At 43.2% G+C, this 23,079-nt stretch overlaps 5 protein-coding genes across 7 annotated transcripts; 2 read left to right on the top strand and 3 right to left on the bottom strand.

The window, feature by feature from the left end:
• Positions 1–56: 56 nt before the first annotated feature.
• LOC6574326 (bifunctional methylenetetrahydrofolate dehydrogenase/cyclohydrolase, mitochondrial) lies at positions 57–8,052 on the bottom strand. Of its 3 annotated transcripts, none has more exons than XM_015167370.3 (3): positions 8,024–8,052; positions 421–1,205; positions 57–356 (listed from the first exon to the last, which is right to left on the bottom strand). In XM_015167370.3, exons 1-3 carry the CDS (start codon positions 8,035–8,037, stop codon positions 232–234), a joined length of 924 nt encoding a protein of 307 aa, XP_015022856.1. In that variant the 5' UTR covers positions 8,038–8,052; the 3' UTR covers positions 57–231. The 3 variants fall into 3 exon arrangements, with proteins under 3 accessions (XP_015022856.1, XP_015022855.1, XP_002000379.2); XM_015167369.3 differs by lacking the exon at positions 8,024–8,052 and adding an exon at positions 6,653–6,761; XM_002000343.4 differs by lacking the exon at positions 8,024–8,052 and adding an exon at positions 5,897–6,203.
• Positions 1,815–5,422, bottom strand: LOC6574325 (nuclear factor NF-kappa-B p110 subunit). Its single transcript, XM_002000342.4, has 2 exons — positions 4,032–5,422; positions 1,815–3,971 (listed from the first exon to the last, which is right to left on the bottom strand). Exons 1-2 carry the CDS (start codon positions 4,917–4,919, stop codon positions 1,989–1,991), a joined length of 2,871 nt encoding a protein of 956 aa, XP_002000378.1. The 5' UTR covers positions 4,920–5,422; the 3' UTR covers positions 1,815–1,988.
• Positions 8,053–8,247: 195 nt separating the features above from the next.
• Positions 8,248–9,513, top strand: LOC6574324. Its single transcript, XM_002000341.4, has 3 exons — positions 8,248–8,390; positions 8,452–8,694; positions 8,767–9,513. The coding sequence occupies exons 1-3, from the start codon at positions 8,386–8,388 to the stop codon at positions 9,341–9,343; spliced, it is 825 nt and encodes a 274-aa protein (XP_002000377.1). The 5' UTR covers positions 8,248–8,385; the 3' UTR covers positions 9,344–9,513.
• A 346-nt stretch (positions 9,514–9,859) lies between these two features.
• LOC6574323 (jmjC domain-containing histone demethylation protein 1) lies at positions 9,860–20,079 on the top strand. Its single transcript, XM_002000340.4, has 6 exons — positions 9,860–9,964; positions 11,376–11,636; positions 14,565–14,725; positions 14,949–16,360; positions 16,492–17,225; positions 17,590–20,079. Exons 2-6 carry the CDS (start codon positions 11,532–11,534, stop codon positions 19,237–19,239), a joined length of 4,062 nt encoding a protein of 1,353 aa, XP_002000376.2. The 5' UTR covers positions 9,860–9,964; positions 11,376–11,531; the 3' UTR covers positions 19,240–20,079.
• Positions 20,080–21,092: 1,013 nt separating this feature from the next.
• Positions 21,093–23,059, bottom strand: LOC6574322 (protein Red). Its single transcript, XM_002000339.4, has 2 exons — positions 21,350–23,059; positions 21,093–21,290 (listed from the first exon to the last, which is right to left on the bottom strand). Exons 1-2 carry the CDS (start codon positions 22,898–22,900, stop codon positions 21,216–21,218), a joined length of 1,626 nt encoding a protein of 541 aa, XP_002000375.1. The 5' UTR covers positions 22,901–23,059; the 3' UTR covers positions 21,093–21,215.
• Between the last annotated feature and the right edge of the window lie 20 nt (positions 23,060–23,079).

Raw genomic sequence — 23,079 nt, 5'->3', positions numbered from 1 at the left:
GTATGGCAACGCTACCGAGCTCCTTGAAAAAATGTCGCCGTATTAAGAAAACGCTGTTTTGTTCTTATATTTTAGGCATATTTTTTGTAGTTTATTTAAGTTTTACGTATATGGTTGTTAGTGTGGCTTATTAGTATATTAGTGCTTTAAATAACAAAATACTATGGCCCGCTGCTGGCAGCAGAAATGAAATCGTAAATTCGTTGTAAAATTCTGGAGGGTATATCAATTTCAGTTGGCTCGATCTGCGGCCTGTTTCTTGGCCGCCAGGATAGTGTTTTGCATCAACATGGCAACTGTCATGGGGCCAACACCTCCAGGCACCGGAGTAATATGTCCAGCCACCTGACGCACTTCTGTAAATCAAAATTATTGTCAATTTGCATACAGAATATTGGGTCGATTGCATCATTTACTCACCATCGAAGTCGACGTCGCCAACAAGTTTATATTTGCCTGCCTCATCTTGGACTCGGGTGATGCCCACATCAATGACACAAGCACCCGGCTTGACCATATCCTTGGTTATCAAACCCGGCTTACCCACGGCCACCACAATAATATCAGCTTGGCGGCAATATTTTGCCAGCTCTTTGGCTGGCGTATAGCGATGACAAATAGTGACCGTGGCATCCAGGCCCTTGGTTGCGTGGCTGCCATCCGAGTGCAACAATATGGATAAGGGCAGGCCCACATTTTTGGAGCGACCGACCACAACAGCATTGCGTCCGAATGTTGGTATATTGGTGCGCTCGAGCAAAGTCTTCACACCGAGTGGCGTGGCCGGCACAATACCATTCATGTCCAGAGCCAGACGACCAATGTTAATCTCATTGAACCCGTCCACGTCCTTGGCAGCAATTATGGCATTGCACACGGTGCGCTCATCAATGTGCGCCGGCACAGGCAGCTGCACTAATACACCATTCACACTCTCATCCTTGTTCTGCTTGTCGATCACATCCAGCAGCTCCGCCTGTGTCGTTGACTCGGGCAACACAATTGTGCGGCTGCGAATGCCGATTTTCTTGCACGCCTCTGTCTTCTTTTCCACGTATTTCTGGCTGGCGGGATCTTCGCCCACAATGATGGCAGTCAGGTGGGGCACAGGATTACCTTCGGCCACAAACTGACTCAGCTCCTTACACAATTCGCTGTGTATTTGGTTAGCCATATTCTTGCCATCGATGATTTGAGCCATGTTACTGCAAAGTGAATGAATATGGAAATAAATTTATTCGAAGATATGTATTATATGATTTATAGAACTCTAAAGGAAATGGATTAGATAAGATAGTCCAAAGGCGATTTATAAAATTGGAATAGATTCATAACGCGTAAGAGGAAGTTCTTCGCATAAACAAAAATATACATACTTATATTGTAATCTTCTTGATTCGAACGCGTATTGAATTCGAAATTCAGTCTAAGGTTTATCTAATGAGATGTGATTAATGTACTGCGGGTCACTGTGCGTCCGTTTATATAACAGGACACCGACCTAAACTGTCTGTCTATATGAATGCAGAAATTGCAAAAGCCACTAAAGGTTTGAAATTTGTATACATACATATGTATATAATTATGTATATACATATATATAATTCTCATTATCGAGAATATCAGTTCTCAGGCAATCTGACATAGAGCCCTCTCATTTGAAACCTATAAATTGTATAATAGAAGACCACAAAATGTTTACAACTAACGGGGAAGTACACACAGAGCGATTGACCGGTAATTCCCCTAGCACACACTAATCTCTATAGCTCACTTGGTGATTCACATACATACAATATTTTTACTGCAAGGCGTGTTGGGGGTTTTTCCCTTTTTATATGCGATAAATGTAAAAATTTATTGAACAATCTATTATGTAATACAGCAAATATTCTTGTTAAACTTAATAAACATAAATGTAGGTGTATATATAGATATATTTCTATAAAAAATTTTGCTTAATAATTTATATATATGTAAGTATATAATTAATTGGAAGCACTGAGCATACCCAGCTCCTGGAGTGCAAGTGCAAACTGTTTGTACTGTTTGTCGCCCAACTTGTGTTGTAAATAGTTGAGCATACCCTCTGAGCTTGACCAGAGCCAGCTGAACTCTTTCAAGTCGGACTTGTCGGCAATCTCTTTCCATTTGGGCAAGTTGGCATTGTCGGCCGTCGGCTCATTGAGCTGGGCCACCAGTTTGTCAAACCTGGGTTTGCTACTCAGCAATTGCTCCAATTGCTTTTCAACGTCGCTATCATCCATGGTACTGTCCTCATCCGCGTACTCCGTCTTGAACTCCATATCAATTTCTTCGGTTTTGATCGATTGGGCTGGTACTTCGGAATTGCTTTCCTCGTCATCTTCGGCAGATGAGGAGTCCATTTCCTCTTTAATATTCAGTGGTATCCATGTCATGGCGCATTCTCCCTTGTCCGGATACACTTCCTCCAGCAGCCGAACACAACGATCATTCGCCTTGGCACGTGCCAGCTGCAATGGGGTTAAACCAGCCGAGTTTCTGCTCATTAAAATATCCATTCGATTCTCTGCATCCAATATTAAAACGATCAGCTCCACATTCTGCTCCAGCACAGCCATGTGCAGTGCGTTATTGCCGTCTGTTTTGTTGGCCACATTGATGGAGCTGCGATCATAGTTGATAAGATTCTTGGCTACATCATATTTGTTCTGCCTGATGGCCATGTGCAGCGGTGTCAAGCCATCATCGTTCGTTAGTGACAAATCCAATTTGGCGCCTGGCGCATCTAGGAATAGCTTAATGCAATTGTTGCGATCCTCTTTGACAGCCAAATGCAGAGGCGTGTTGTCCGTCCGATTTTGTTGATTTGGACTACAGCCCAGTCCCAGCAATGGGCGTATGTAATGCTCCCGGTCCTGCTGGCAGGCTATATGTAAGCAGCTATCTCCATCCGCATTTTGTGCCGTATGTGCCAGCTCGCGCAACTTGAAGTAATCAATCACCTGGAACGTCTTAATGGCCAGCTTCAGATTATCCTTGCGCTGGCTAATCACCTCGTGCAGCAGTGTGTCGTTATTCACGTTCTTCTGTGCATGATCCGTGAAGAGATTTTCCACTTTCTTGCAGGAGGATTGATATAGTTCCTTATTATCGACAGCGCGTCGGGCCGCATCGAATATCTTAAAGATTTCACCCAGGTAGGTGCTGGTCAGATTGTGATTGTATCGACTGCCGTGAGTGCGATCTGCACTTTCCGATTGCTGTTGACCATCTGTTTCGAGTACGCCAATATCGGTGACACAGAGCTTCTCCAGCTCTGCGGAGTCCTGTTCGAGTATCTTGCGAAACGATTCTGGATTTATTAGTTGTTCCAAATGAAATTCTCGACCGAACTCCTGACTAATTGTCTGATCATGCTGTGACACGTTGGCCACGCCCTGCTGCGGCACCGTCTTGGGCAGCTCGACTGAGTTGTTTAGGCTGCCACTGCTGCTGCCGCTGCTGCTGCTGGTAAGTGTGGAGCAGGTGCGTCGGCGTTTGCGTGAAACGATCGCATCACGTGGCTTATAACGGAAAGGCAATGGCGGAAAGGAGCGCTCATCGTCGGAGGGACGTATCAGCTCAATGGAGACACCCACTTCGCGTTCCACATCCTTGTCCTTGTAGGGCGGCGTCTGGCAGACAATCGCATACTGATGATGAACATCCGATTCACGGAATTTTGCATATGCCTCCCAAACTGTTTCACCATCATCGTTCTCCTCAAAGAAGCGCACTTTGATATTCTTCTTGCTAACCTTTTCCACGAGCAAAATAAGCTCATCGTTGCCCATGACGCTGCCAGTGGGTTTGCTGAGGCGAGTGATGCGTAGCTCGCCCGTTTGTGCGGACTTGCGATTGTTAATCGGATTGCTATAGACGGGCGCCGCAATAGGCGTCCAGGTTTGATTATCCTCAATCTTGAAGGCTTCAAAGCACAGGCGCACCTAAAAGACAACCAGCGTTGAGTATAGTTCCTTGAATAATACCACAAGTCGTTGACTTACCTGATTCAGGTTCATATCCTTGGCCTCACGCTCTGTTTCCTGATGCAACTCCTGCACCTGCTTGGTAGACAGTTCCCGGCGACCCATTTTGAAGACCAGACGATCCTTTTTCTTTTTCAGCAGCTCGTCGAATATGAATTTTTTTGCCGTGTGTATGATGCCCATATTGATGAACTGGGCCACATATCCACGTTCCTGCGAGACACGCAAATCATGTGGATCACATACATCGCGCTCATCCTTGCGCACCACCAACTGATGCGAATGTGGACTGTCCAAATTCGTTTGGAATAGACTGCAACGGATGACAGCTGGTCCATTGTAATTGCGTAATATTACCTCTGGAAATGTTTTTGGTGTCCGTTTCGAATTAATGCCATTAAGTGAACCATGTGTTCCATGCATTTCGCTCTTGTAGCGAAATCGAAATTTTTCCACCGGTTGTTCGGCAATGTGCAGCACAGCAGTATATTCTTGTTTAACGCCACCATCGTTTGCCGCATATCCCACATTTTGTGGCGTCGCATAGAAATGATCCATGGGCATGTACATATTGCCAAAGTTTGTGGTTCCATTTAATATATTGTTGCTGCCGCCATCAATTTCCATGCAGAGGTTGCCACTTGGGAGCAGCTGATTTACTATGAGTGGCTGCTGGTATGGTGAGCCGCGTAATTGCTGTAGCTGTGGTGAAGGTGAATTCGACATTGCGGGCAAATTAAGGTTGGCAAATTCATTTTGCAAAGCAAATGTCTCTGGTGAATGTGATGGTGACTGTGTCATAGATATGGGCGAATTCGCGCTGCTATATCCACTTGTACTGGAGCAATCATTTATGTAGGATATATTCTTTCCCTGATCCAGATCAAAGAATTGCTGTTGATTCATTTTCCTGTTGTTATTATTACTGTTCAAGCTGCTTCTGCTGTTGTATTATTATCCACGTGAGCGCGTGTCGCTCACTTCACATAATTTGTTTTAATTCGCGTTCGCTTTTACGTCGTAGTTGTACGCTTGTAGCCTTTCCGACCGTTTCACTGCTCATCCAAAACGAAAATGAAACAATCGTACTGCCGTTCGTGCGAGCACAGCTTTTATTCGTAAAAGGTACTTCCCCGATGTTGCCCGACTGGCAATAATATGTATTTATCAGCTAGCTGCGCAGCCACGTCAGAATGAGTCATGGGTTATTCTGATCGCAGTGTGATTTTGTTTGCAACAGCAGCGACTGCGTTGTTCGCAGAATTTGTAGTGCTTACAAATTGTTTATTATACAGCGATTCAATATCTATACATATGTACATATTTGTGTATGCATATGTATGTAGATATACTATAAACACAGGTACTGTATGGGTGTATCTCACACGACCGTGCCTGGCTCGTCGAACGTTAACTCTCCACTGTACGTATTGAAATGAGCGCTCGCAAACAACGAATCACATTCACGACATACATTAAACGACACTGTTGATAACAGGTTTAAGCTCTTTGCGTAAAGCTTTTATAGCATACGATTCTAAAACAAGTATAAATTAACCTTATACACATTATAAACGCATGCCATTTCACCACGATAACTAACTAGGAAAAAAAACCTGATTTTAAATATCTAATTCAACTTAGATACGCGTTGCCAGATTTATCACAAGCACTGAGTAGTGGCAACGCTCCATTGGCAACAGCTGTTTTTCAAGGGCACGTGCAGATATTTTATTTTGTAAATTAGAAAACAATTACTTTCTAACTATTAGGCCCTACCACAAATATATATATATATAAAAAAAAAAAGATATATTTTTATATATAATATATATACATATGTATGTGTGCGTAACAAAAGAACAGTATTCGGATACACTTACACATTTTTTTTGTTTCGTTCATGCAATTTCCAAGAAATTTCGTGCACTCGCATTGCCGACTGCACATAATGTGTCTTTGGGATACGTACTTTGGCCACAAATGCCCTGACTAAAATTTTGGACATTTTTCACAGCAACAGTAATTAAATTTTACTATATATGAAGTACATAGACAATTTCCACTCTTATATGGTGAAAACTTAGAAAATGTGCTGTGCTCTCATAGGTTTACCTAAATAACTGACATGTACATATTTCCTTACGGTAAAATTTGTATATTTGTGCAAAAAAAAAAAAAGTACCACAACAAAACCGATAAAAACCGAATGAAATGCTGATGCTCACCAGACACACACATAGGCACGCATACCAACATATGCACATATGTATGCATGTATTTGCTTACTTAAACACACACCAACAAAACTGAGAAAATATGTGGGCTTCAGAACTTGTGTCTTGACAAAAGAAAAGTAAAACTAATTTGCATTGATTTAATTTTAGTTTTCTATGTGGAAATAATAGCACGTGTATTGCTAATTGACCCTTTTCGCTATATTTAATAGACAGAGCCGCTGTTTTGCTGACTGTGGGGGTGATAGCTGACGTTATCAGTTGGCTGCACTTTGTTTTTATTTTGATTCACAATTGGCGATGCTTAATAACAAATTATGCAAACTGTCTGGCAGACAGATCTCGACATTTAATTTGTATATGCGCATGCAAACACAAATTTTTTACAAATATTCGCTATACCTGATTTTCGTCAAGTTATGCACTAATTTTCCACACCCAATTTGGAAAATTCAAACCGATCGGTTCCTATGTTCTCAATGAACTGCCCTGCATCAGCAAAAATCGCGATCGCACACACGTGCTGTGTTTACTTGACGACAAGCTGGCAAGCTTTTATCCAGTATGCAAGAAGCAAAAGCTGAGATATTAGCAGGGGGTAAAGGCGGGACTTAAAAGTTTTGCGCATGAAAGCTCTCATTAATATAAGAAAATGTAGAATTAAAAAGCTACCGTAGAATTGAGATGGAAGTTTAACGGAATATAATTTAGAAAATAATTGGATTTTATTTTTAGTCCGAGTGTTTTTCCAGCCTGACGAAATTGTTGAGCGTGATTACTAATTGCATCGCAAGAGATCGGCCCGAACTGTGACGTCAATAAACGCCCAGGGGGATCGATTGTTGTCTTGCGCTGATAAGCCCCATCCGATGCAACCCCCAACCCCATGCGCTAAATATATACATCGTGCCTAGTAACTTGATGACTGACTGATATTTCCTAAGTAAATGAGCTAAAGGAAAAATATCAGCAGCAGCAACAGCCACGGCAATAACAGCCGGCTGTTATTGGTAAGCGTCATTGGAGAGTGATGCTGCGTCTGCTGATGTTCCCAGGGCGAATCAATCGATGCGAAGATTGAAATGAGAAAAACATGTTATTTTCGAATAATATGTGATAAGCAAAGGAAAGTGTGAGCGCAGCGTCGATTGAAGTAATTGAAATTATTACCACATGGAAGATAAAGTTGAAATTAAATAACATTGGAAGGGGGGCAAAATAAAACGTGTGACGTTAGCCCGTGCGTATAATCGTTTGTGTGTAAAAATTTTTCTTGATTTTTGTGTATTTATTGAGGCTATAAAATATTTAATATAATTTTTTATTTTAAGAAATAACATTTTTTAGATATAGGTCGAGGTGTCAAATTAAAAATTTCTTTAAATATTAACTCGAATTTATTAATTAATATTTAAATATTAACTTTAAATTAATATTTATATCATTGGTTTTACTTTGAAACACCATTTTTTTTTTTATTTTATAAAATGTTATTTCTTAAAAACGAATGAGTTACCTTATTTTTGAGGTACTTTATTTTATTTATTTATTTTTTAATTTTATATATATTTTATAATTGGATTTACATTTAAATATTAACTTGAAGTTAATATTTAAATAATTGTTTTTACTTTGGAACACAAATATTTTTATTTAAAAATTTTATTTCTTAAGAACTGATAAGACAACATAATTTAGAGCATAACTTCTATTTTGATAATATTTAATAATAATCGGTTACCGACATTTATATTTATAAAAATAAAAACTCACCTTGTGAAACGCATTTTGAATAAATTTGTTGTTTTGATTATTTTATACTTTAAAGCACTATTTTTTTTAGCGTCTTAGACTGGTTTTTAGTTGAACAAAATAAATTAAACACTTGATCACTTGCGCTTGAATTGTAAAATATTTAAAAAATCTTCCGACAGCGCGCTTTTTATAATGCTCTCTTTGGCATTTTCTAGCACATTCTATGTCAGTGATACCGCGAGTGGAAAAGTATCGATACTCTCGAAAACATGCAAACAAGTGGCAACGCTAGCAAAACACAAGAAAACAAAATAGTTGAAAACTTGAGAAAAAGAGTACAAGATTTCTAAGATTTTGCTAAAGGCGAAATTCAACAAAAAATGCAGTAAGTCTGTTTTTAAATGCAGTCAATAGAATTGGCTAAGCGTCTTTTTGTACGCTTGCAGGTCTTACGGCGGCCCCGATCAAAGTCATTTGCACAAATCGGACCAGCCAGCGGTCTTTCCACATCCAGCAACACATCCGTGGCTGCTCGATGGAATGCCTTGGATGCTGGCAACAACGAATGCACCTCAGCCCGGCGGAATCATGCAATTTGGCTCAAACGCAAACTATAATATCGAGACTGACCCACAATGTGGCAAGTGGCACCACAAGCGGAAATCTCTGGAGCAACTGGCCTCCGGGCTGTAAGTATATAAAGTATAAATAAACCTATATATGTATATATATTCTCTATATATTAAAATTTTTTTCAACAGCCCCGCCAAACAACTGATAACCGAGGAACGAATAACGGCGCACTTTAGTGGGCTGCAAATCTCTGGAGATGCGAATGGTGTGGGCTCCGTACGCACAGTGGGAAACAATAACAGTGTACCAAGTGTGAACGGAGGATTGGCCACCGATGACATACCCTCGACCAGTACGGGCAAAACACATCACCCGAATCCGGCCTATCAGATGGCAGCCATGGAACTTGAGCAGAAACTACGCAATGCCAATCGGATTGTGATCTGTGATGAACTGAAACAGGGCGTTCCTCCAATTGCAGCACCATGTGCCATACCACCTGAATGGGTACTTAAATCGATTCCAAGGCCTTGTACAGCATTGGTGCCATGGCAACCATCGCCCTTGCAACTGACGCAGTCACAGCCACAATCGCTGCCCAAGGAGCAGGTGCGAGTGCGTATGTCAAATTCTGGACAAGTGGATCCAGGGTCAGGAGACGTGCATCTCGATGACTATGACGATGAGCTGGAGTTCTTTGATAATAACAATACATGCAATGTGAATTTAAATAAGTCTGATGAGCAAATGGATGAGGACCTGTAGCTTTAATAAGTTATAGTCCTGGGTGGATATGTTTATAGTGTGCATAAGCAAAACTAGTTTTATCAGCATGTCTGTTTATAATTTGATTAATTTTACGATAACAATATTCATATGTATCCATACGTAAGCGTATTTTTCCTTTAATTCACATTAAATGTATGTTAAATGTATTTTGTGTTTTTCGTGGTAGTATCTGGTAACTCTGGCTGGGTAATAACAGCTGTTAACTACCGCAATGGCACTTTACACAGATTGGGGTCTGGGAAATAGCTATGAATACATTCCAAATTTAATCAAGTAAAGTAGTACTAGAAATGATTGCATACAATGCTGTTTCGGCTTACATGGGATTTAAAAAGTCAGGCTTTAAGAATTAACTTTTCTGTTATAAAACTCAGTAATCTTAAGATGAGATCGTAATGTTAAGGCGTTTTCGACCCTGTGAGTTTTGTGCATATTCTGTTAAGACTTAAAATAATGTTAATACAGTAGAAGCCATTTTCACAGTTCTCTGCTCACGGTCACACTAGTCAGTCGCAGTTAAGTTTTCATGAAGTACGGTTGTGTTTTGCGGACGTGTTGCGACGACGTATTAAAAACTTCGATAAGTGCTAAAAATGGGTAAAAAAATACAATATCTCTCGTTTCAACGTATTTTGCTAAGTGTGCAAACTGTTTAGCGAGCTGCAGATGCAAGACATTTGCACAAATTGAGTGGCGCTGTTTACAGATTTAATTAATTATGAGCCACATATGTACACACATGCATGCATGGATGTGAATCGTTCATATGTGTATGTGTGTGTGTGTATTTACGGGCATGTACATATGTATTTGTATAAGTGCTTGTGTGATGTGAACAGTGCGAGGCATGTGTATGTACATATGTACGGCCGGGTCGCTGTATATACATATATATGTATATAAATATATACTGTATATAGCAGATAAACACATATAAAAATACGAATATGTATATACATATACATACGTATTAATTATAATTAAAATGAGTGTAATTTGGAGACGCAAAAAACAAAAACAAAAAGGTCTAACCAGAACGATGTCGGCTTCGTCGTTCGCTAGTTTCTGAGTCGCGTGGTGACGCTTACATATCTCAAAAAAGTCACCACTAACAATAATAAGATATACTTAGAAAGAAAATCGGCTAAAACCAGCTAGCAGAGAGTAAACGCGTAGCAAACGGTACATCAATGCTCAAGTGCAAAATTAGAATATTAAATACAAGTTCATGGGAAAAAAAAAGCAATGCGAAATGACAAATACCTAGAGTGTGTGTGTTTCGTGTCTGGAGGGGCAATGTGATAAGTGAGCTTTTATATTGATGCCGCTGTCGCTGTCGTTTGTACGTATGACAAAATACGCAAAATGGATGCAACACATATTTACATATTTTTGTAAGCGACACGCAGGCAGGTACCGAGCCTACTGCTGTGTTACGACTGAATACACCACAGGCTTTTTTCTTTTCGCTGACCTGTGAAATAATAGTGGAACTAGAAGCAGCAGCAGCAGCGGCAACGAAGCAGTGGCGCACATGTGGGTGCCAGCCGAATCCCCCAACGAAATTAAAGCCGAGCCCCTGACGTAGTACAGAAGTAGGCAGGCAAACACAGGCTATCTAGTTGGCTGGCAGTTGAGAAGCGTGGTGAATTTTTCAGAAAACATAACAAAAGCCCACCATGTTGAGTTCCACTTGGCTTGCCTTGGCGGCACTCTGCTCTTTAGCTCTTGTTTTAGTCGTCTTCGTCGTGTGTGGGAGTGTAGAAGCAAATGCGTGCTACGTATAGCGCATGGGAGCACCCGTAACTTTGCGTGCGTGTGTATATGTTCATTTTTTCGCTGCCAGCTCAATTTGTATGAAGTAATAAAGGCTGTCTGCAATTAGTATTTCGTTGCGCGTCGTGTTAGCGAAAGGAAAAAAAAAACAATAACAAACAAGTTCAGCGACTGTAATTTTCATGCATATTTAAGTTTGTTTCTATCTTTCTATCTTCTTCCCTGATTACAGCAAAAAATTAAAAGTGAAAAGTGGTAAAGTGCAAAAAGCGGAAGAACAACAACGAATAAGTCGTAAGCAGCGCTGATTATAGCGCCCATAAACGAAGAGAACGAGGCGTGCCAAGTTTTCAAAGTACAAGTGCAAATTAAACCAGATTTTGTGGCGATGTCCACCGCCGAAACGGGGTCGTCGCCTGGCAAAAGCAACAGCAACAATAACAACGGCGTCGCTGCAGGCGGCAATGCGAAAGGTGTGCAGCGCCGACAATTGGTGAGTAATTGAACTAACATTGCCAACAACAATTATCAGGAAAAGAAGAACCTAACGTACGATTTATACTGATAAGCCCAAAGAAAATCATTAGGGCGGCGCGAGATTGCGTATGCCGTTAACTGTCGAGTGCTGTCGTTGTCATTGTAAGCTATCATTAGCAATCTATATAAATAAATGCACGCTCATTCACTACTCACTCACTCTCTAAAGCTCAAGTCCTATCTCCCACAAACACACACACACACAGTGCAGTTCGGTCACAAAGGCACAAGAAATGGTGAACCGTGCAGCAGCGGCAGTGCGCCCGTTGAGCACTGAAGCTCAACTGATGCCGCCGCATGACCAAAAGCAGTTTCTTTGCCATTTTGTTTGTTTGTTACTGTTCGCATTTCGTTTTTAATTTAGTCTTTTATATTATTTTATGTTGTGTGTGTGTGAGTATGTTTGTAGTGCACTAGTATCTTCGTAGATAACAGCTATAGTAGATTTACATATTTATATGCGTGTGACTGTGTATGTGTGTGCTGGTGGTGTGGTGTGTAAGCACGGCCACACTACATTTATAGTGATTATTTGAGCACTTCTTTGTGTTGTGGTCTCTCTCGCTCTCTCTCTCTACTTCGCTCTCCTTCGCATTGTCTGTTTGTTGTATCTTGTATTCACTTTGCTTGTGCATTTGATTAGCACCAAATTGGGACAGCAGCTGTTGCTGCCGCTCGTTGGCCAGGCCAACAACAGAAAACAGCAATAACAACAACAACATGCGCATTCTACCTTCCTATCATCTGTGTGCTGCCTTTGGCAATGTCATCTAAATTCATGAATATTTTAGTGCGCGCATCGTTACATACATAAATGCGTACAAATATACAAGCATACACATATCCGCGCTGCGTGGTGGTTGCGTGGCTTTTTAAACACAGGAAGCCCGCTTTTTCTGGTTCTTGGTATTTTTGGTTAGAGATGAGCTAGCTTTTTGCACAGGAAGCACAGACAATAGTTGTAATTTGTTCATCTGTAGTGTTGTCGCCAAGTATACAACATTAAATATACTTTTAAGTAATCGAATAAGCAAACAAAAATTGCTCTAATAATGTCATAAAAAAACTAAAGCTCTGTATTACAGCTAAGTACAACTATTCAGATAGGCGTTATTTCTCATATATTTAATTATGTATTCAAGACTTTTAATATCCATGTATGTATATATAAGTTAAACCAGATATACAGTGTGATTTTTACCTCGATAGCTCTAGCAGTCAGCAAGCTGAGCACGCTCACATCTCTAGCCGTGTGTTAGTTTCAACTCATGTGGCTTATGAAAAATGTATATCAAAAGCGACTAACTCAATCCCAGAGAGCACATGCTACAAACGCACATTTATCGCAGCTCGCTAGTGTTTGTGTATATGTATATACATATATGTTTGTGTGTGTTTTCGTTTGTAGATAGCTAACAGCAATTTTGTTGAGGGGCTCCGCATGTGACAGTGGCGGCCGTTCGCAATTAGCACCTTAATAGAATACATTAAGCTTAACCAAACGGCAATCTGGCAAGGCGGCCGGTTAGCGTTATGTTTGGTGACGCCACACCAAAACCAAAACAACAACGACAACATGATCAGAATCAGTAACAACAACTCGGTCTACTTCACTGCCGTCTTATGCACGCACTTAGTTACATACATACATACATCCATTCCCAGCACAAAAGAGACACGCACTTTAATGCTGTGTGTCGTATTTTTTCTACCTGTCGATTGCCCACTAGCGTTGCCAGACATTTGGCAGCCAAAACAAGCTTTTTCTGTCTCACAACAATAAGCAACCAGAAAAACAACAACAAACGTTTAGAACACGCCAAACAAGTTTCTGCATTGGTGTGGAGCAGGCGATCGGTGGAAGTCGGACGAACGGGCGTGAAGCCAGCAAATCACTTAAAAAGGATATAAAATACACAGCGACTAAATGAGGACAGCTCCACGAAAATAGAAACACAAAAAACGTTTATAGATTTTTTTCAATACAAGTCCACCACAGCTGAGATTTACAGAGTTGCTAAAATGCAAAAATAACTCAAAGCCACAGACAAACATGCACATGCACGTATTCATGTGAGTGTGTGTGCCTGCGGATATTCGTATGCGTGTTTGTATGCATGCGAGGGGTTCTTGTTAATAAAGATGATGGACGAAAAACGCAACAGTCGTTTTCACTACCGCCCGCTAGCCGGCGCTGAAGCATATACCATAAAAAAATCACACACACAAATAAAAAGAACACATACACATGCAATATTATTCAAAGTGCAAGGCCGGTGCATGCGCACAGAAAGGAGACAGCAACAGGAGCTCACTTTGCCTGCCGCTGTCGACAATACGATTTCCATTGCCCTTTACGAAATGCATGCAAATATGCTGCCCTGAAGGCGCGCTCATCATTAACAATAGCGACCGAGTGGTGGTGGTGTGCTTGGCTTTGCCGCCGAAACTGCCAGAAAATACGACCATGAAATTGAAATAATATCAGCAGCTCTGCAACTAATGTAGTGTGTCGCCTTCGGAGGCGAGCCAGCGAATGAAAACGAAATGATATAAACGACGGACTTTAAACGAATGGGTCGAGCCCCATTCGGCGGCCAAAGGTGCTCGAGAGCGGCAGAAAGTGAGAGAAAGAGAGAGAGAGAGCCATCAGCTGTGGTGAATAGAGCGAATGGCCGCTAATATGGTGTGTAGAGCGAACGTGATTCATTTGATGGCATCAGCAACAGCAGCGATAGCGTTAGCGACGGCGACGTCAGCTGCGAAACAGGCGACAGCGTTGCCGCCGCCCTCTGTGTATATTTTTAGGCATTCACTCGGTGTTCTGACTCCCGGTCAGCCATTTATTAATGCGTTCCGTTCTCTCTTTCTCTTCCAACAACAGCGCGAGCGCAAGCAGCGCAAACTTTACCTTGAGGAATGTTTACTGGGCGACGATGACGCGGAAGGCGCGCGCGGCTTCAGTGTGGCCGAAAAGCTCGAGTCCTCCAAGTTCGCACAGGCCGGCATGGTGCGAGAGATGCGCGGCTGCGATTTAACAGTTTCGTAAGTTGAAATTTAACACATTTTGCTGATTAGCTCCAACATTTATTGTGAAGTCTGTGCTCCAAAAAAAAAATTTATATACAATATATAAAATATCTAAATGACTTAATTAACTTGTAGCTTATACAAATCAATCTTTCATTAAAAATTAATTAATTAATATTTAACACTAATTTGTCTTAGAGAACTTGCCAACAATTAATAATTTCAATCCTTCCTACAGTTTCCTACAGCAGCATGGTTTCAATATACCTTTGCTGTTTAGGGAAAAGAACGGCTTGGGGCTGCGCATGCCCGATGCCCAGGAGTTCACGGTGAACGATGTGCGTCTGTGTGTGGGATCACGTCGCTTGCTGGATGTTATGGATGTCAACACGCAGAAGAATCTGCAGATGACGATGAAGGAGTGGCAGCAATACTATGATAATCCGCAAAAGGATCGTCTGCTGAATGTTATATCTTTGGAATTCTCGCATACACGACTCGATAATTTTGTCCAGAGTCCAGAGATAGTGCGACAGATCGACTGGGTCGATGTGGTATGGCCCAAGCAGCTGAAAGATGCGCAAAAAGAGGGCACCAACCTGCTGGGTGGCATGATGTATCCAAAAGTGCAAAAGTATTGCCTCATGTCCGTTAAGAACTGCTATACAGATTTTCACATTGATTTTGGTGGCACCTCTGTCTGGTATCACATATTGAAGGGCAGCAAAGTGTTTTGGCTAATCCCACCCACCGACCGCAATTTGCAGCTGTACGAGAAATGGGTGCTGTCTGGCAAGCAGGCGGATGTATTCTTTGGCGATACGGTCGAGAAGTGTGCACGGGTCTATCTTACGGCTGGCAATACGTTCTTTATACCCACCGGCTGGATACATGCCGTCTATACACCCACCCAATCTTTGGTCTTTGGCGGCAATTTCCTGCACTCCTTTGGCATTGTGAAGCAGCTGAAGACGGCCAGCGTTGAGGATAATACGAAGGTGCCACAAAAGTTCCGCTATCCATTTTTCACCGAAATGTTGTGGTATGTCCTGGCACGCTATGTCTACACGTTGCTGGGTCACTCGCATCTGGAGGGGGAGCCGTCGGTCAGTGAGATCGAAATGTCCGCCCGCCCGCACATCCATCTCACCCACTACGAGCTCTTTGGGCTCAAGGAGATTGTCATGTACTTGTACGATCTGCCACCTCAGAAGAAGAATGTGCCCAGTCTTGTCCTGGATCCGGTTGCCCTCATCAAGGATGTGCGCACGCTGGTCGAGCGACATTGCAAGGATCAACAGGATTTGGCTGTGACAGGCATGTCTGTCCTACGGCCCGCTGCCGAACATCAGCCTGTCTTTCAGCTGTACGATCGCACACGCGTCAAGCAGGAGATCAAACAGGAGATAGCACGCAAAAATGCGGAAGTCATACGCGAACAGCAGCAGCTGGAGGCGGCCAGGGAAGCTGAATCAGAGGCAGGCCACGGCGGTCACAACAGCTCGAACAATGGCTGCAACAGCGCCAACTCCTCCAGTGGCAACAATAACAACCACAGCTACAGCAGCCAGGGCGTGGAGTACAGCAATGGGGTGCTGAAGAAGGAGCATCTGGAGAACGGTTCATCCACAGGACATGGGTCACAACAAGGTGTGTATCTTTGTATAAAATCCTTCCGCTATTGCCTTCTATATCTCAACTTATCTCAAATTGATAGTTGAACCCAAATTTTTTATTACTATTTTGTTAACGTATCCCCACTCTTCCAACTCCATTCGCAGAAGCTACCTTTGTGCTGCCCACGGACACGCTGAAGTATCGACCACCCAAGAAGATGCATTTGGCAAATGCTGTGGCAGCTGCTGCCAGCAGCAGCACCAGCAGCAACAGCAACAACACCAACAACAACAACAGCAGCAGCCAAGCTCATAGCAGTAGTCCCACAAATGTGGGGAACAACAGTAATGCCGTTAGTGTGATTGCCACCAGCTCCAACTATGCGGATGGCAGCATGAGCACGTCGTTGGACAATTGCTTGTCGCCGGGTGAGGCGAGTGCCAAGCTGTCGCCACACTTGACGGGCACCGGACAGCCGAGGCGACGACGCACGCGCTGCAAGAACTGTGCCGCCTGTCAGCGCTCCGATTGCGGCACGTGCCCCTTTTGCATGGACATGGTGAAGTTCGGTGGGCCGGGACGGGCCAAACAGACGTGCATGATGCGACAGTGCCTGTCACCCATGCTGCCAGTGACGGCGCAGTGCGTCTACTGTCATCTGGACGGTTGGCGGCAGATGCCCGTGTCGCCACAAACCAAGCAGCTGGCCTCACTGGAGGGTCCCTCTGCGCTGATGGAGTGTTCCGTTTGCTACGAAATCGCTCATCCGGATTGTGCGTTATCCCAGCTGGATGGCACCGACGATGCCGCCGATGCCAAGGGCATTGTCAACGAGGATCTGCCCAATAGCTGGGAGTGCCCCAGTTGCTGTCGCTCTGGCAAGAATTACGATTACAAAGTGAGTATTGTGAAATAACATAATTCTTTTAATAACATCACTCTCGATTAACATTTCACATATTATTGTTGGGTAACGTCCGTGTGACTTTGCTACTTATACTATTCCATTGCTTAACATAACATGCATATGTTAGGCAGCCTTTAACAGCACTCAAATGTGCAACCTGCAAGCCGCCTCTCTTAACACCAAATACAAACATGAAATCTGTAAATAACAGAGCCTTTACATCACTCAACTGCCTAACAGACGTGCTCTGAGATCACTCAATGTGGCCTATCATTGGGATTAAAAGAAACAGAATTACTTAGATAGGGAAGTGTTGCTGTATTTATTGTAATTGTTTTCCACTTTCCAATTGCAGCCGCGACATTTTCGCGCCCGCCAAAAATCATCGGAGGTACGACGCGTTTCTGTTTCGCATGGCAACACCACCAGCGATGGTCAGGAGGGAGCTGGAGGTGCAGCTGGAGTAGGTAGCATTTTGCCACCGCCTGTTGGACAATACAATGATTTTGTGTTTACGAGCGAATCGGAAATGGAGTCGGGCAGCATGCATACGACGCATTGGAAACACGGTCTCAAGCGTCATCATCAGCTGGAAGTGAAGACGGAGCGCAACAACAGCAGTGACACGCCCTCGCCGGGCATATCACCCAATGCGTCGCATCTGCTGGGCGAGAAGGTGAAACGGCGCAAGAGCGACGACGGCACTAGCGTCAGCAGCAGCATGCATGAGAGCAACGATGCGCCCTGCTCCAGTTCCATGGAGGCTACAAGTGGAGCAGGTACTGGTGCGGCATCCACTGGTCATGGCGGAGGTGGCGGTGGTTCACGCAAAAAGAACTCCATACGCTCACAGCTGGCGCAACAGATGCTTAACTCGTCGACGCGTGTGCTGAAGAAGCCACAGTATGTGGTGCGTCCAGCGTGCGCGGTCAGCTCCAGTCTAACCGGATCTGGTTTGAGTAACGGCGCCATAAATGGGCTCAACAATGGAGCCGGCACAAGTGCTGCAGCGGGCTTAGCTGGCGCTGTCAGCGGTGGTGTTGCTGGTGGAGCACAGCACAGCAATGGCGCCAACGGACACAGCCATCATCATGCGCACCATGGCAGTGGCAACAGTCACAGTCACGGTCACGGTCACAGTCATAGTAATAGCAGCGCCCACAATTTGGCACTGGATCCAACTGTGCTGAAGATCATATTCCGTTATCTGCCGCCCGAGACGCTCGTCACGTGCTGTTTGGTGTGCAAGGCATGGTCAAATGCCGCTGTCGATCCTGATCTCTGGAAGCGCATGAATTGTGCTGAGCTTAAAATATCCGCATCTCTATTGACGGCCATTGTGCGGCGGCAGCCGGAGCATTTGATATTGGACTGGACGCAGCTGGCCAAGCGGCAACTGGCCTGGTTGGTGGCTCGCCTGCCTGCCCTCAAGAATCTCTCCTTGCAGAATTGCCCCATCCAGGCGGTGCTGGCGCTGCACACCTGCCTCTGCCCTCCATTGCAAATACTCGACTTGAGTTTTGTGCGAGGCTTGAATGACGCGGCCATCCGGGACATACTGTCGCCGCCGAAGGATTCGCGTCCGGGTCTGAGTGATTCAAAGACACGGCTGCGTGATCTCAAAACGCTGAAGCTAGCCGGCACTGACATATCGGACGTGGCTGTGCGTTATATAATGCAATCGTTGCCACATCTCAAACACCTAGATCTCTCCTCGTGCCAGCGCATCACCGACGCAGGCGTGGCACAGATTGGCACCTCGCCCACGGCAATTGAACGGCTGGCGGAGCTTAATTTGAGCGCCTGTCGCCTGGTATCCGAGAACTCGCTGGAACATCTGTCCAAGTGCGAAAGTCTTATCTGGCTGGACTTGCGGCATGTGCCGCAGGTGAGCACCCAGTCGGTGATACGCTTCGCCAGCAATTCCAAGCATGATCTTTGTGTCAAGGACATCAAGTTGGTGGAGCGTCGCCGGCTCTCCTTAACCAACAGCTGGCGTGACTGAGGGCCGACCAGCAGATAGCAGAGGCGACGCCAACGGCAATTGTGTACATTTACTGGCTGAATCTTAAGCGGATCTATATAGATATCCTGCAGCATGGGCTATGGGCACCTCACACACACACACACACACACACACACAAACACCCACACTCTCCTTGTTTTGACTCGTGTTTAGTTATTAAGTCTCCGCCTATTCTGTAATTGTAAATCTGTTTGGGGCATGTTCTGATTTACGCTAGGGAACTGTATTTATTGCCAGCACACAAGGAACATCCTCACCTAAACCCGCCAGAAAAACACCTTAAACTAGACCATCGGAGCGATTCAAAGATGTAGCAATAGACAGTTTCAAAATAAAAGAAAACCAAAGAATTATGTTTCTAAACAGCAGCAGATAGAGCAAGCAAAATAAGAAAACTAAGCCTATGCCCTTCGCATTGGATATATAAACTATATATCGAATATTGTACACGAAAAATTAGCATAAACAAATTCTACCTTGATGTCAAGTGTTTTAAAAGACACATTAATATATCATCTTGCCGAAAATTATTTAAATCTCTTAAGTTAAACGCGGTTTCTGTATTGCAATATTCCCTTTAAGACATGATGTGCAATTCCCTTTTTATGGAACATAGAAGAATCTAAGCTCTAACATTTAATTATTTTCTATATACATGATTAATTTGCTGTGATTTTTATGTTTAAATTTACATTTAGCTGTTTATTCTTCCAATAGAGAAATATTTTAGAATCGAAATTTATGTTTCGTCTGCAAACATGCAAATTTTAATTTTTAACTAAAATTGATCTTGAGTGATTAATGACAAATTTACAAAAATAAGAGTTTTATGTGCAATATATTTAGGGTGTTAAAGCTCTATGAACAATGCGAAGGGTATTGTGAATTGCGGCCTTGCCGAATTACTTCAAATGCAATTAACGTAGATCTTATATTTAATTAAATCTTGTTCATTTCTCTTAAGCATATTTTGAACAATATGTAGTGATAGGTTGAGGTGTATATCTATATATACGATATTCGATATACGATATGCAATAAGTACAGACATATGAGTATATATATTAGCATTCCCAAGCATGGATCATATAGTGTGTGTGTTAATTGTTTATTCGATTGCAAATTGGAATCTGAGTGTCATATATTATATATACCTATACAAATTGTATCTAAGCACATTTAAGGATGCCAATCTTATAGAGAGCACACGCACTTAGGCAAGGCTACTGAGCAGGAATTAATCTTAGCTTAGTTCAAACGCGTCTCACTGTTAACTGCAGTTGGTTTTTAGATCGATATGCATATATATATCTATATAGAATACACTCCCATTAGGTCTGCCCCGACTAGAGTACCATGTTCCCTCAGCCTTTCTCTTCCCAGTAGAAGCTCAAAGATCAGGCACATTTATAAAGCACGAAAGAGATATCGTAAAATATATAAGCATAGTGATAAAGTGGCTAAACAATTATTTAGCATATATATAAACAAAAAAAAATATATATATATACATATAAATACATACATAAATTTGTATGAGCAAATAAGAATTATACTTGTACACCTACATACATACGTATATTTAATGTTTTACAACATAAATTAAAATAAATAGTTCATAATGTTTAAAATAAATTAAAAGAAATGTGTTTTTATCTCGGAATCGAATTTTAACCAACTAAAAATAAATTCAGATATTTATTCATATTTGAGGCATTTATTAATAAATGTTTTATTACCTCATTTATCATGCTCGATTTCCCTAATTGTATAATATATATTATTAATATATAATAATTTTGTATAATTGAATGATTGGAGATTAGAATATATCCGTTTCAGATTCAAGTAAAATTAGCTTTATTTCTGTTTTCATGCTAAAAATAAAAATATTCAATTAGAATATTCTTAAGCTTTCATGCAAATCCTGAAACGAGTTTCCGCTCTGAACTAATTTAGTATTTAGCTGATTTGTAGTCTGGTTCATCTCCGCCTCCATCCTTGGGCAGCTTGCGCTTCTGTATGATACCCTGTAAAAATAGAATGCAAATTAGTTGCAGATTCTAGCTTATGTTAAGCCAAATCTCACTTGGATTTTTTGCCACTCGCGATCGAGCTCAGCTTTTTCGTTCTTCTCGGTTTTGTTTTTGCGCGTCTTGCGACCATCCTGCATCTTAACTCCGTACTGGAAGGCAGCCTTGGGCAGCGCCTCCTTCGTGCTCATGTAGTCCGAGTACTCTTCCTGCGTATCAAAGTCCCAGCGTCCGATCGGGCCCTTTTTGTTACCCAAGTCCATTTTGGTGTAGTCCACCTCATCATCTGAATCATCAATGGCATCGTTCATCTCCTCCAGACCCGGATAGCATTCAGCATAGCCTTCCGGTTCGTTGGCAAAACGTGACGCCATCGCCTTGGATATCTTTGGAGGTGGCGGTATACTTGTTACTACCGGCTCCGGCTCGGCGGGTGCATCTCCGAAGTAGGATTGCCCCGTTGTTGGCTTCGACTGATGCCGATCACTGCGCGAGTTTGAGGGCTGATAATCGCCCACATCATCGTAGATGCTGTCGCCCACAGCTTTCGAGGCTTTGCTGCCGCTCGGCATTGAGCTGCTGCCACCGGCAGCTGCGCCACTGGCGCTGCTGTTGCCGCCATGCACATTCTCCACTTCCTTCTCATAGAACAGCGGCTTATCCTTGTCGCGCTTCTTGTTCTTCTTGTTGCGTCCACCGGCTCGCAGGTAGCTCAGAATTTGGGACAGCTTATTGATGACAATGTCATTCGTGGTCAGTGTTGCAATGTCCTCTCGTGGCACGGGCACTTCATACTTTGAGCGCTTCAGCGTCGTCGGTATATCCATGTCCATCTCATCCTCCATGTCGATCACATAGGCCATGCGTCCGGGCGCAAACAGCTCATTGCGGGGCACCTCCTTGGAGCGCCGCGCCTGTATTAGATTATATATGTTGCGTGCCATGGGACCGTTGATCGCATTTATGTCCTCAGCCTCGCGACGTTCGGCCTCCAGTTGCTCCGCGGCGGCTGCTTCTTCGGCCAACTTTTCTCGTGCCAAGGCGGCGGCCAGTTCCTCCTCTTCGGCTTCCTTGCTGTGCAGCTCGGATCGCACCTTCTGCAGCAGGGCGTAATCAAGACCCTTCACTAAATGCGTATGCTTCATGTCACCGCCCAAGAATTTGGACTCCTGTATGATACGACGTCGGCGCTCTGCTGCATCCACTCCAGATTTCATATCTGGTGCCACGGCCCTATAGGCATTTGTGCTGCTGCCATGACCGGGCGTGCTGGCATTCTGATAGTCCGGATTGGCATTGTCACGACGTTCGCGGGCACGATCTCTGTACTTTTCAGAGAGTTCCTGCAGCTTGACATCCTCCTGCTTCTTGAGTGCTGCATAGAAGTTCTTCTTCTTGCGACGTAGGTCATTCCGTTCGCTGCTGCTCTGGCTTTTCTTCTTTTCACCGACAGCAGAAGGCGTGGCAAACTGGGCAGTGGCCAGGTAACCGCTGCCTGCGCTGCTCGAGGATCCTGGTGGCGGGGCACGCGGAGTGGCCAGCAGCTTACGAAAATCATCGTTGGTGAGACGCACCGAAGGCGGCGCTTCTAAGTGCGCATCCGACATGGCAACAAGCAATTACTTCTCTCGTTTATGTATCTTCAGAATAAATAATTTTTCTATTTAAGTAGTTTCTTCTGCTACATAAACGATAATTTTACGTATATATCGATTATTAAGTTATCGGAATCATATCAGCTGATAACGGAGTCAGAATGTTCATTTGATCAAAGCTCAAGACCTAG

The sequence above is a fragment of the Drosophila mojavensis genome, unplaced genomic scaffold, assembly GCF_018153725.1.
Source record: "Drosophila mojavensis isolate 15081-1352.22 unplaced genomic scaffold, ASM1815372v1 contig_277, whole genome shotgun sequence".
NCBI lineage: Eukaryota > Metazoa > Arthropoda > Insecta > Diptera > Drosophilidae > Drosophila > Drosophila mojavensis.
Note: the sequence above shows the minus strand (reverse complement) of the source record. Positions and strands in the feature narration are given on the sequence as shown.